Below are 15,226 nucleotides of genomic sequence, written 5' to 3' on the forward strand. Positions count from 1 at the left end.
TCTGCATATTTAAACATTAATGAAAGAGGAACAAAAGCCAAAGTAACACATTATTATAATTTTATATGAAATGTTTGTAGAATATTATGTTCAGAAAAAGTCTGTGCTTCCTTATCAAAACAATTTAAGTTGCTTTTGCTGAGCTCAATTACAGGCTTGTGCTTACTAACTTTTACTTCTTACAGTAATGAAAGCATACTGGATAGGGAGTTAACAGGAAGCTATAGTGACACCAGATCAACCAGTGCACTCTAATTTGTATCTTCTGCACTAGCTGCTACCTACCTTGCTACTACCACGTTAGTGCCCACCATCAATTCCTTCTTATTTTGTGAAGTCCCAGCTTTGTAAAATATTCCAGCTTAAGGCCAGACAGACACTAAGCATCCATTTAGAAAATATTGCTTCAGCTTCAGCAGTAGGGATGGAGAACAATAAGCTATGAGTGCCCCCTCATAATACAGGAGATCGAAGTTCAGTTTCAGTCAGTATGAGTAGATCCTACGTTTTAGGTTTCGACTGTGTGACTGATAGTCACAGCAATTATATAGGTAAAACTTACGCAGTACCTTCAGAAAGGCATCATATTAATTGTGCCTATTTTCTTGGACTTCCCAGGAGATACAGACATGGTAAATTCTATGCAGACCTCGAAGTAGAGCCTGCTTAGGTTCCCCGATCAGGTACTCCCAAACTAGTACAGGCAATTAGAGGATTCTTCAGGTAAAAGTTACCTACAGAAGGAGTTACCCAGCATGGCTAACATGGAAAACATGAAGACTGGACTGTTTTCTGAGATTTAGGTGTGCCAAACTTTAACGTCCATTCTGAAGCTGGAATAACTTCCTGCGTATTTAGGAAAAAGATGTCGATGTAGACTTCAGCTCATTTGTAGCATTACTATACTCTATTACTATACTCAAGGGGGTGGCGAAGATAATCTGACTGCATTTCACAGGAACACAGAAATATTTTGTATTACTTCAATGCTTAGAATAGGTGCTAAAAGAAACTAAATATTTTTAAGCTACTTCCTCTTAAGAGGATTGAAAGAGCAGTCCAAGAATTTTTCTGAGCCATTCATTTTCTTTTTCAAAACAATTTGGAAAAATGAGACATCACCAGAGGAGTGAAAAGTTAATGTAATGCCAGTAATTAAAAATACATGACCAAAGTTGCATTAGCAGGTTTATCTACACTGATATAAGCGAAATTATGAAAGAGCTAATAGTGAAAATTAAAAGTTAAAAAAATTCCAGAACTTTCCAAGAATGGTAAAATGAGAGTTTATACATTTTATAGAAAATAGTTTATTTGCATAAACTGGGACTGTTTTGTATGAGGAAGAGGAGGCTGAGGGGAGACCTCATCACTCTCTACAACTACTTGAAAGGACACTGTAGAGAGGTTGGTGCTGGTCTCTTCGCACAGGTAACTAATGACAGAACTAGAGGGAATGGCTTCAAGCTCCAGCAGGGTAGGTTTAGACTGAACATTAGGAAAGAATTTTTCACAGAAAGAGTGGTCGGGCATTGGAATAGGCTGCCCAGGGAGGTGGTTGAGTCACCATCCCTGGATGTGTTTAAGAGACGTTTAGATGTGGTGTTGGGGGATACAATATAGGGGAGAATTTTGTAGTGTAGGGTACGTGGTTGGACTTGATGATCCCAAGGGTCTCTTCCAACCTGGACGATTCTATGATTCTATACATATATTTTTATGAGACAAAAAAATTGGTTCAAAAGAAAATTGTCCTACTTTACCATAAACTGATTTCTATAAAGCAATGGCCCGGTACATAGTAATTATTTTTTTTTAAATGAGCAGTAAGGGAAATCAAGCTAGTTAATCTTTAAGAAATAGAAATCTTATTAAATGATGACAGGGTGTAATCATAAATGGAGACCCATTATCAAGTTTAAATGAAAAATCTCAAAAGAAAATAATGGTTAAAACGGAAGTAAAGCGAAGTACTAACTATGAATATGTATTACTTCACAAAACAAACAAAGGAAAAATTCTAAGAAGATAAACAGTGAATGGCTTTTAGTTATGATATCACAAAATTCCAAACTTTTTAAGACGCTGCTATAGCGAAGTATTAGGGACTCCAACATGGAATCATCCTGATTTAAAACAAAACAAAGTAAACCAAAAAACCAACAAGGAACATCTTGGTCTAGCTTTTTGTGCCTGGAACAGGCTGCAGATGGCACTGTGAGTTGCTTTCATTGGCAGGTGGATGCCAGGTCATTAAACAGGTACACTCATGCATGTTTTGCAGGAGGAGCCTCAACCAGGTATGTTAAAATTTCTGCTCTGTGACAATAAAGCTTCTAAGCTATATCATTTAGGCAAGAGAAATTTAAAAGCTAGCAAATACAGAAACTTGCGAAGAGGCCAACTTGCACAGTCAGAAGAGCTTCAAAGGACTTTGAAAAACTGTTTAAAAAAAACTTGACAAAGATCACCTGCTATGGGGATTAAGATGCAACTATTTATATTATCAGATATTCTCCTACCTAGATCTGTGACCACTGGACACTCCTTGACACCATCCAGAACCTTCACTTGATCTGTAAGCACAGTAGCCTGATTTCCCCACAAGTGAAGGCCAGAAAAGGCAGAATTCCCAGTGAATAAAGTGCCCGTTGGGAAATCTATTAGGAAGCATGTGGATGCATGCAGGGATGTTAAAGGAAAGAAGCTGGGCAGGTGTGAAGCACTGCAGTGGCACAGTGAAGAAGAAGCCTCCCATTCTGTAGGGGGGTAGCTTATGTGTACCTCTTCTCAATATTGATGGTTTCCCATCTGAAACAGCCAGCAGTGAATGACAACAGATGAGCCCCTCCCAACAATATGAGGAGGGGCTGTTGACTACACCTGATGTACCTCTAGGACAAATTGAATGCAAGGTGTTAGTAAAGTATTACCAAAGTTCATCTGCAGCCTCAAATTATTGCACCAACAATACTACAGGAGGTTATTTATCCTAAGCAAGCCCAAAATAATGATGAAGCTTGGGGAAAAGAGGGTTGGTGTTCTCATCAGTCCTTGATGATAAGCTTCATAGCTCAGAAGAAAGACACATCCTGGAGATGAAAGCGTGGCTGTGCAGGTGGTGTTGTCAAGTCACCTTTGGCTTTCTCAGCTCTGGAACAGTGTTTCAGGAGCTGATGGGCAAAACCAGTCTATAGTTGTGTAAAAGCCGGAATGTCTTCGACCAGTGGATTTCTACCTTACTGAGAAAGAAAAAAAAAAAAAAGAAGCCCACAGATGCATTTTACCATAACCCTTAGGTTGGAAGTATATGAATTTTCATAAAAATTCATAAATTTAGGTGGTTAATGGGTTGATGTAGAAAAAGATTGTTATATTGTGGCAGACTAAGTAGGAAAAACTTGCTATCCATTCAGATAAGGTTCTACTATAAAATTTCAGTAAGAACAATGGAAAATGAATTGTTCAGTAAAACGGAATGTTTTCAGAAATGCTTATATTCAAATTGGGAAGGATTGAAGTTTCTATAGGAAACATTAAATCTTCTGATACCCTTCACTTAGAATCATCTCTTTCCTTGATGGTTCAAAATTCATTGCCTATTTGTGGCCCTATTGGAGGGTATTCCTCTGTAAGTGCCATGCCACATCTTTTAATTCAAACAACAAATAACTGCTATAATTTTTCTGAATTTAAGGGATTTTTAGTAGAGAAAAATTGGCCTGGGGAATTAATATTTTTATCCTCAAAGATGCCTTCTATGCATAGGCTGTTTCCTGCTTGACAAAGCATTTCAGTGTGGATTTCTGTTACACTGAAGACATGAAAGCTAAGCATTTAAGTGCAGTGTAAATCTGGGTGTTTCTCCTTGGAAGCACACTGTTTCTATTTTTAAACCTTATTGCTGACAGTTGTAACCACAACTTGTAAACACTAGTAAATAACAAAGCCTGTTTGTCCTTATTTGGTGCCTTTATTTATTTATTTTTTAATATTTCATATGTCACTATGATACATATAATCTGCTAAAAAGGCAACTTTTCCTTATTCCAAGGTCCGTAACTGTATCATCAAAACTTATTAACTAGTTTTGTGGTTCTACCTACTTTTCCTAAGAAGTATACTACCCTGGTCCTACCCATAGTAAGGGCAATTTTAGCAGCGTGGTTGTTCCTTTCCCCTCAAAATAATAAACCAGAATATTTTAGGCACATGCAAACAGCTACATGTACCAGATAGGTAAAACAGTCTGATAGTTGTGGTGCAACAAAGACCTTTTTCTCCTAAATAAATAATGCTATATTTTATGAGGAACTCAGAGCTGTATACAATTACTTTTTACACATATTAAACAGCTAGGGATGTTTTGTTATATAATATACCTCAGGCAGTCATATTCAGCTTATTTAAAAATTACATTTTTTCTTCTTACTCATTACACTAACATATTCCAATAAGTAAATCAAATGCTGGTCGTTTATAAATACTAAAATCTGGTAAAACATTGACAACAATTATAGACATTGTATACTGTGGGAGTAAAAGGTATTTTGCCAAAGCAAACAATGTGGGCTAAAATCTTCGGGGTGCACATCAAATACAATTAAAATGGAATAATATAATTAAAATAACAGGTCTCTTTCAGAGCAATCGTCAGAATGTGTTCCATTTTTGGACTTGATTATTTTTGGATTTTCTGGTCACTTTGCATGGTTAGCAGAGAAATACAGAAGAAAACTTTCACTTTCAGTTTTTACTTATTAATTTATATCACATGTGCTCCTCTGTTTTGAATTAATAGATAAAAAAATTTTTCCTTTTAACTGGCAGCAGAGTGGAATGGGAGAGAAAGGAGTGAAAGCAGGACACAGGGAGCCCTTCTCAAAAGCACCAGTTTAAAAGAGGACTTAGCAAGGATTGAACACCAATCATCAAACGGGTGTTTGTAACTTAGAAAAAGTTTGCTGTAGGGACTTTTTGTTTTGCTGTTTACTGAGTGCAGTCATAACGCATGATGTATAAAAAATAGTAGGAGACGATATCCTTGCCCCAAGGCAATCACATTCTGAATTAGAGAAATAATACACTTCAGACACAAAATACATTTGATAACCAGTTGATGTGTTTGTTTCCAAGCAGCACAGATATCTTTCTGGCTTTCTAATCATCTCTTTCTGGATTAATATTGCTAAAGCTAATTAAAGAAGCATGTGCTGAGAGGGGACTTAATGACGATTGATGGCTTGAGACACCTGGGGAGGGGAGGAGTTTTTACTGAATGGAAAATGGACAAAAGCTGCATCTGGGATTAGAAGTCTTCAGGAATCTCAGGAGAATCTGGGAGAGTATGCAATATTCTCTCTGAAAGAGTCTAGGCAATTATTTTGTAAATACTGTTCTGCTTCATAGTTTACTATGTCTGTATGGCTATGAGTATTTAAGGCTCAACACTAGCATAGGGATTTTATTATATTGAAAAGCTGCTTTGCTTATGCATTACTTATGTGATAAATCAATAGATTTCTTAGTAGGTCTTTAATTTTTCAAGAAATCAGCTCTCTGTCTGTTTTCATGTAAGTTAAACTGTCTTTCAGTCGTAAAAACTTCTCCTTTTCGCCTAATAGAAACACCGATACACTTCTACATATCAAGCCTATTAAAACTCTGCTTTAAAAGTCTCACTAACTTTGCAGGGGAATTTTACTCTTCAAGCACTGTGCTAGTGGACAGCATTGGCTGACTGATCTTTGCTGGATGATTTACTGCAAGGCCAGTCATTTCTAATGGTAGGCTGGTGAGGCTACTAAGAAAAATGAGTTAGTCAAGGCAAATGAGGGTGGGGTTTGCGTGTATAATTTGGTTTAGGCAGCTAACTAGACCTTATAATAAAGCAGCAGGTAGTGATTTCTCTCTCCTGTGTAAGATCTCAGAAACCCTAGTAGTGTAAAAGAAATAAGCAGCTATTCTCGAAGAAACTAGCAACAAGAAGAAAAATGCCCACCCATCAAGTAAACCTTTTTTTTTTTTTTTTTTTTCCCCTACCCCATTTTACAAAGTGAGTAGAGTGTGATGGATGATTATAGGCATCAGAAAGAAGAATAAGAGCTGAAAGCTGATCAGGAAGTGGAGTTATTCCAGATCTTTAAAGGAGTAATAAAAGCTGGAGTTTTTTGATGGCTTGGTAGAAAGAGCAAGAAAGTGAGGATGTTTGAAGAGAAAAGTGCTGGAGAAGGTAGTTATTTTTACATCAGTATTGGGGTGGGGAAGAAATAGTTCAGTTGAGAGAACATTGGCTTTGATAGTTGATTAAAGGTTGGAGAAAATTCAGAGTAATGAAGAGGGGACCTCTAATGATTATGAGATTACTCCCTGACATAGACCAAAACATTGAGAGGCTTCCAACCACTTAGAAATTACTGTGTCATCTTCGGTGTAACGCTATTATTTTGGACATAGCTTTTCACATTCTCTTTTGTGTTCTGATTATATAGATGATGATCATATTTCTTTTGCTTGTTTAGTTGTCACTTGTGATTGGGCTATCACATAGCTATGTATCTGCATTAATATCGTTTACTTTTCTTAAACATTTTGCATGAGGCATTTGATTGGAATAGGGGTGGAAGAACTCTATAGTAAAAAGCATCTTTGGTAACTTGTTACTCATTTATTACATCTCAAACAGCATCAGTAAACATTACTCTTACTTTCATGAAGTCAAGTGACCTGTATAATTTAGCTTCCTTTAGTGATCATTTTACTTCCTTTTTAGTATTTCTATACTACAGAATTCAGACAAGTTTATTTGACCTGAGAAATACACTGTATTTCTGTCTCTCTCCTGATGATCTGGCCTACATGGCCAGTTTTTCTAAGTTGGAAGTAACATCTCCACCACTACAGGGCTAAAAAAAATACTTTTTCCCTGGGATATGGGGCAAAATTTTCAATTTTTATTGCCTGTTTTAAAAGCTTTTTTTAAAAAAACAACAACCAAACAATAAAAAACTCCAACAAAACTACACCACCTGTTTTTAAAGCTTTTAAACTCTATATGGCATTTCTTTCTCACTCTTTCTCACATTGCATTTTCTATATTTGTATTATTTGTAGGAATTATCTTGGTTCAAAGATAGTCTGAACATAATTTAGGCTTTAAAATTGGTACTACTACTGATCATGTTGTATTTCCAAAGTATTTCTAAAGTGATTTATACCATTGAAATTCTGTATATTGCATATGAAGTACAGGAAAACTTTCATATCTCAGCTGCCATATCAGCAGTTGACTGACCAGAAGTCAGAGCAGCTCACCAAATATATCCATATTTTATCAAGCAACAGCTGGCATCTGCCTTAATAGAAGATGAAGGGAAGAAGTCTCATAAAATGAAGTGAGTCAGTGATGTTTCTTTAGGTTGAGATGCCATCCTAGAATAACAGGTAATGAAGTCCAGTCACCATAAGCAATAGGGTCAGAGGCTTATGTCAGATATGAGGATATGTCATATCTGGAGGCAGATGACAGTATCTTCCAGTCTCCAAGAGCTTCTGCAGCAATGACATTCTGTTATTTAGAAACAATTTTGTCCTATTTTTACAGCCTTTTCTAATCATCGCGATTTTTCTGAAAACAATTCCTTGCTGAGACTTAGCTTGTATCCATTGCTTTACTTTTATGTATGTTTTAGATCATTGTTTTCCTGTCCAACTTCATACTGACAAAAAAAGAAAAACCAAAATCCCCTGATTTGGCGTGTTACAGGGTTCAGAGAGAACTTGCATAAGCTTATGTTCTTTGCTTACATATATTTAAAAAGTTTATATGGACAAATGAAGCTTCACATAGTTAGCAAATAGAACTTACTAGATGCAGACCTTTGAAAAAACATTTTAATGTTAGATTTTATGTCATCAAAAGGGTGTTTTTAACAGAAGTTTTTGTGTTTTTAAATATAACTGAATTCTGGCATAACTCTTATGTAACTTAGTGTCAAAAGTCTTCTGAGTTATGCTGGTTGCCAAAGGTAGCCAGCCTAACTAACACCGACAGTTGCCTTGAACATTAGGAGGAGAACCTGAGAGAAATTTATTCAGCATGAGCTCTCAAGAACCACAGTGACAGTATACTGACTTGAGAAGAAAGTGAGGACTGCAGTTTTGACAGTAGGGATTTATGGTGCAATTAACTTGCCAGTAGTCCTTTAAAAAAGAATTTAGAGATTGTCTGAGTAAAGAGTAGACACAAAGCACACACTTTTAGTGTTTAAAAAGAAAAAAAAACACAAACGAACCACACACCACTGTTCCTCCAGTGCTTACACCATAAAAATACTAGTTTATTCTAAGAATTCTAAAAGGCCAGGCTTCTGAATTTTAAGATTACTTTCAATTATTCAAAGGTACCCTGTGGTTAGACAGAGTCTAATTTAGTCCTCAGGCATGGAAATGCTAATGCACATGGGCATCATTTGAATCACCTGTGCTCATACTACCACAAGTCAGAGGCACTGACTAGGAGTCCTATCAAGCAAACAAATCCTATCTCCACTGCTGGTTGTTCAGAGGTAACCCCGTGAGGTATTCTTTTTTCCCTTGTCACTACTCTCTTAAGTTAAATTCTAGCACAAAATATGTAATTAGTTACTGGTTGATAGTATTTAAACTAAACAGATTTGTGTCAGATGTTTTATAACTGGAGAGAAAACATCGCTTGAGGGTGCTTTTTACTGTTCTTGGGATTTGCCTTCATAAGATTAGGTTCCTGTGTATATTTTGCCACATACATAGTTGACTGTAAGGTTCTTTCTGCAAAATACAATGGAGAAGTAGTTTACAATCAGTAACCTGGGACAAGTTTACAATTTCTTTGTTAACTGCTGTAGTCTACCGGTGCCTTTTTTTTTTTTTTTTTTTTTTAACTTAAGTGTACCTCCACCCAGTTTGCCTTCAGTATTATTGTAAGGTTTAATTGAAAGTGCAATATGAAATGGATCAACAGACACTAAAATATTCTGGGTTAGTCTTGTTTTACACTTTCTGCTGGTGTTCCTTTTACCATTGTTCTTGTTCACTTGCAAACGAGTCTGCGGCTGGTTTCCTTTTATTATTTCGTGGCAGAGAGAATAGGGAAGAGAAGTAACAATCTAGGGGGGGATTTATTATTATGTGTAATGTTCCAATTTGCTATCCTTCTCCCTGCTGACACTCCTATACAAGCAGCAGATTGCCTTACTGCTGTGCTTTTTGGTTCTTGAAAGAAAGAAAATCTGATACCAGGGGTGTTGGTTTCCTTTTCATACTGTTCAGCAGTAAGGAACGTGAACATTTATTTCCCTCCTCCATTTCCACAGACTATAAGCAATTCAAAGAAATTTTTTTCCCCCTTCAGACATTTCTTGTTTAATCCTTACTACCCTTTATGGCACTCGTTCCTACAGGATATTTTTTTGAACTTTGATTTCCTCTGTGGTATGCTGCTTCTGTTGTAGTTAATACCATCACTGTCATCAGATTTACTTGACAATTATTTCATCTCCCTTCTGTTTCTCCTAGCTCATTTTGTTATATTTGGACAAGTGTAAAAGCTTTCTTTATGAAGTAAGAGTGTCTCTGAAAACCTTAGCATGGACTGTGATTTTACAGTTACTTCTCTGGTATGCAGTGATACACCACACACAAAAAAAACCCCTCCAAAACCCCGCAGCAGGCCTTCCTCTTACTGTTGCTCTTTCCCTCAATCTTCCCAGTGTCAAGGAAAGCAAGTGCTATATTGCTGGCTACTGATGCAGTTGTTCATTTACCTTTGTTTGCTCTGAACTAGCCCAAGCAAAGACGCCTGAGGTTTGCATTAGGTCTTTCAGGCTGATGCCAACCAGGTTTCTCATCTGGCTGAGAAACCCTTGGAAGGGGGCAGGGGAAGAGGGCAGAGACCTTTGTGGTGTGGGTACCAGGTGGAGCACACATTGCAGCTGCGTGTGCCTGTTGTGTCTGTAGAAAGCAAAACAAAATGAAGTCAAGAATATATGATGATACTATTTCTGCAGCATGGTGGTCTAAATAAGTAAATGTGATAGAAACAGATGGACTATCTTTTATTTGATAAACTGGTTAGTAAAAAAAGTGAAGCATTGGAGGATATTTTTGCCACATTTCTTTTTTCAAGGAAAAATAGCCATTAGTAGTAGATACTTTAATGTGAAATTAAGGAATGTGTCCATATGTAGCTTTTTGTGACCACATTTGATAGACAGCATCATGAAAATTGTTGACGACTTTACCTGGATGACTAACTTGTATTCCAGATCTGGGGACCATGTACATTTTTCATTTTCTCTGCTAGAATGTTTCAACCAGTTAAAAAGTTTTCTTTAATATTCCTGCCCTCCCTTTAAGACTTCCCAATTGTTTCAACTTACCTTCAGTACTTTCAGTTTTGCCACTCTGTACAAATTTGACAATATTTCTTGTGTATATTCAGGATTTAGGGTAGTGTAGGGATATGACAGTTGAGAATGTCTACTTTGGGACTTTTTTTTGTGCATGTTCATTTGAGAAGATTTCCTGAATAATATTCCTGAGAATAATTTCATTATTATAAGCATTCAACTAATTGTTTACTTACAAATGGATTACCATTCATACACAACATCATCAAGAGGAAATTCTTTGAATACCAAGAAATATTTCAGCACACAAAAAAAGCAACAAGATCAAAAAAAAAAATTAAAATTTAAAAAAAAAAAAAAAAAGGAAGATGAGGGACATGGACACTCTTCACAAAACCAGTAACAGAGAAGATGTTGCAGTTCTGTCTCAGAGCTTATTCCATCGGGAATTCCTCTGGGGCATGGGAGGTTCCTGCTCCTTTCACTAATTCAGAAAATGGATTTGAGTCAGTGTCATCTGTAGGATGCCTTTTGCTTCTACTGGCATAGCATATTTTCACACTCTTGTTCAAGCTTTTTTTTTGTTTGGGAGAAAGGGGAAAGTATGACCATAGAACTGTTGATAAAAACCCTCCTGAGGAATGTTATGTCAGTTACTCCTAGAACTAATGGTTAATAACTTTCTACCTGTTGTCTTTTGGAGTGATTACTCCATGTGATGTACCCATATAATGGATATATCATAAAATAACAGCAAGGCATAAATGTGACAAAATGTCAGATAAAATCCCTAGGTAAAGTTTTAAAGTATGCTTCAAAATTCTACAACTACCAAATTTTAAGCTGAGTTTTTTTATTTTTAATTGTGTTTTTAAAGAAAAAAATTTTTATCACAATCGTACTAAGAAAAATTAAAATGTTGAAATTTTTGGTAAGTTGGAAATTTTAAATACCAACCAGCTCTGTATAGGAATACAGGAATAATGTAAAGCAAAAGTGAACAATGAGTAGAATTAAAGGAGCTTGTACAAAGTATTCTTCAAAGAATTATGAGGGACATGCCACAACTGGAATACTGCATCCAGTTCTGGGCTCCCCAATTCAAGAGAGACAGGGAACTACTGGAGAGAGTCCAACGTAGGGCAATTAAGATGATTAAGAGATTGGACCACCTCCCTTATGAGGAAAGGCTGAGAGAGCTGGGACTCTTTAGCCTGGAGAAGAGAAGGCTGAGGGGAGACCTTATCAATGCTTATAAGTATCTAAAGGGCGGTTTGAGGGAGGGTGGAGCCGCGTTATTTGCAGTGGTTCCCAGTGACAGGCACAAGCTGGAACATAGGAAGTTCCACTCAAATATGAGGAAAAATTTCTTTATGGTGGGGGTGACAGAGCCCCGGAACTGGCTGCCCAGGGAGGTTGTGGAGTCCCCTTCTCCGGAGATTTTCAAGACCTGCCTGGATGCAGTCCTGAGTAATGTGCTCTAGGCAATCCTGCTTTGTCAGGGGAGTTGGACTAGATGATCTCTAGAGGTTGCTTCCAACTCCAACAATTCCGTGATTCCGTGATGTTTATGTGCATAAATAAAAATATATACAGGCATAACTAGCAATCACAGCATTTTTCCTGTGGTGAGAGATTAATTCTAAATACATTTTTATTTGTCTTCCCAGAAATCTCAGATATTAAGTAAATTAATAGAAAAAATTAATATCTTTCACATTTTAATTATATGTATTTTGGTTATTAATATCTTCAGGCAAAAAGTTTAATTAATGAAAATATTTCTCTGCCAGTGAACATGCTCGTAGATATTGCAGCTTGCTATTTCAAAATGACAATGGTTTATATCACATAAGGTACAAGACCACATAACATTTATTGCTTTTTAGATTTGGTATTTGGCTTATTGTAATCTTGCAGCAATTCCTGGACCACTATTTAGAGAGTTATAGGGCAAATTCAATGCAAGGTAAAATCTGTTCATCTGTGACAATTGCTAAAATTGCTGTATGAGATTAAAACTGTAAAAGAGATTATAAATAGCATAGATAAAAAGTTATCTCAAATTTACACAATTGAATAAAGTATGATGATTTAAATGGTTTATCCTGTTTGAATACTATTTTGTTTACATATGTGATTACTGCATATTAAATGGGATTTTGGTTCAAGTTAACTAACTGGACACTTTCCAAACAACAAACTGAGTGTAAATAAGTTTTTTAATTGCTATTGTCATTTTATCATGGTGTCCTGAAAGTAGATCAATGGTGATTCAGCAGCTAACATAAGATGTCAAGATAATATAATTAACTAGTATAAAGAAAGCAATTTTGGAACTGAGTTATTTGATGTAATGAACTTTTAGAGTAAAATAATTTTATTCAATGATCCACAGAGATGCAGGTGGTCTTGATCCGGGTTCATTTTATGTCTGATTGGGGAAAAAATGTTCTTAAAGCCATTAAACAAAGTAATTTTCTTTGAATTTTCTAGAAGATTTCTGTATATTTTGAAGATAATAATACAGAAGTGCTAATGAAAGCAAGCTTGGTTTCTTCTCAGATCTTACTAGGAATATTTCATATATACATTGCTATAACCCTAACATCTGAAGGACAACAAGTGCCTTTTAGGAACAATACTCCTGTATGGGTCTCAAAGAGCATCATAATGACAGATACAGTGAAATACTTTGTTCCTATATTGCATAATATAAATTTAACAGATAAAATCACACCTAATTAGGAAAGTTAATGACAGACTGGGCTGCTTTTGTTTTATTTTTTCGTGTTACAGGTCAAAATCAAATCATTTTCATTTTGCTTGTTCTTTTTGCCTATTTTTTTGACACAAGAAAATTAACTGTGTATGAAACCACGGCTTAGCCTATGCTGGAAAACACTACTGTGACTTTCTATTATAATGAGGCAATGCCAGCAAGTCCTGCTAGTGAACACAGTTCTTTCCTGAAATTATTTATTTGCAATATAAATCATATTCCAAATGCAGTGTGAGTTCTGGACTCTTGATTTTTTTTTCTTTATAACTAAATTCATACCAGGGCTTTCATCAGCACACAAATTACTTCAGCAGAACTTGTTTCTGGTGCAGACCTAACCAGTACGTTGTCCAGACTCTAAGCACTTTCTGGTACAGTGAATTTGTGATTTGTTAGTGTTGCTTCCTGTCTGCAGCATGGCCTATTTTACAAATGAAATAGACCTTGATTAAGTTTAAATGTTGTGTAAGTTTAGCTAAGATGTATGCATGCAATTTGGTAATTTTTAGAGGTAGGATTCTTGCAATTTGTACTTGAATAGTCATAATAACCTATTTTACATAGTATTCTACTCAATGCAAACATTTACTTCTCTGTGTGGTGTTACATTCTAGAATCCCTTGATATGAATGAATACTAAACTTTTGCAATTTTCTCATATCTACACCTGTCTTATCTACCATGAAAATTATTATGTTTTTTGCTTCCTAGATGCTTTTGAAATTTTAAAAATCATCTTTGTTTTAGAAATTCTTCAGATAGAGTCCACATTAACAGGTAATTAATAAATAATGTCACTTCTCTGTTAACAGCGCCTATCAAATGGCTCCATAGACTCAAATGATGAAGCCAGTCAAGTTGTTGAACTTCAGGAACTACTGGAAAAGCAAAACTATGAAATGGCACAAATGAAGGAGCGTTTGGCTGCACTGTCTTCCCGGGTGGGAGAGGTAGAGCAGGAGGCAGAGACCGCCAGAAAGGAGCTCATTAAAACAGAAGAAATGAACAGTAAATATCAGAGAGACATTAGAGAGGTAAGGAGTTCACCACATCTGCCTCCTATTTCTTGACTGTCATTCCTGCGATACCAACTACAAACTGATAGAGGCCAATGAATATGGGCAGCAAAAGCTGAGTGCTGATAAAAGCCCCTGTATATAAGAAGCACAAAATTTACATTAAGAAATAGTACTAGAAATCTCTTTGTAAAACTGTGTTCTTAAAAGTGGGTATGCATATGTGCAACTCTAGTAGGAGGAAGGCCAACTCCTTTGTGGTTTAGCATTACTAGAGTGCATTCTGGCAAGTTTTCAGCTATTTCAAGTTTTTAAGATGAAGCCTGTTAAATAGATATGTCTAAAGTACATTTTTAAAACTCCTGGGCTCTTTTATAAAATGATGTTATTTACATAATCAATTATAATATTTACTCGTGTGTGGTAACTTCATTATCCCTGTTATAATATGCTATGACGTTGTCTCAATAAATGGAAATAGAATTCAATTTTTCCTTTTCTTTCCTCCTTTTAAATTTCTAGTGCTTTTTAGTGCTCTTCAGCTTATCTTCGCTTATGTGGAGCTCAAGATACGTGAATGGCTAGCTTCTAGAATCTGTTTTGTTATTGCAAAATTAGAGTAGTTATCTTTCTGTTAAGCTGCTTTCTACAATATAGGTATTCCATATGGATATGTGTGTGTGTATATATATATGTATATGTATGTATATATTTAACCTGTTATTTCTAGTATTCTGGAGGAAATGTTCCTTCATAACTTCTGATGCCTGAAAGCCTTGAAGTGTCTTCCCATCATTGTATTCTGCCTCTTTTTAAGTATTGTATCATTTTTTTTCTGGTTACAAAAATTAATTGTTTCTCCTTTTCCACCACTGCTACATTATATCACTACGGGTCTCTAATATCTCCACTCTCATTTACTTTTTGATAAATATTGCTGTTTCAAGGACACTTGATTGCCACTTCCTGTTTCTCCCTTAAGTATCATGTTACACCAAGCTACAGAATCACAGAATGATATGGGGTTAGAAGGGACCTCT

The 15,226-nt window shown here is 36.0% G+C and overlaps 1 protein-coding gene across 1 annotated transcript in view; it reads left to right on the forward strand.

Annotated features, from left to right (window-relative positions):
• The window catches only part of PPFIA2 (PTPRF interacting protein alpha 2), a 340,732-nt gene that overhangs the window by 255,800 nt on the left and 69,706 nt on the right, over positions 1-15,226 (forward strand). The window contains exon 7 of the mRNA XM_074166889.1: positions 13,983-14,204. Within this exon, the coding sequence (XP_074022990.1) occupies positions 13,983-14,204 (222 nt within the window). The remainder of the gene's footprint in view (positions 1-13,982; positions 14,205-15,226) is intronic.

This window comes from Numenius arquata, chromosome 2 (assembly GCF_964106895.1).
Source record: "Numenius arquata chromosome 2, bNumArq3.hap1.1, whole genome shotgun sequence".
NCBI lineage: Eukaryota > Metazoa > Chordata > Aves > Charadriiformes > Scolopacidae > Numenius > Numenius arquata.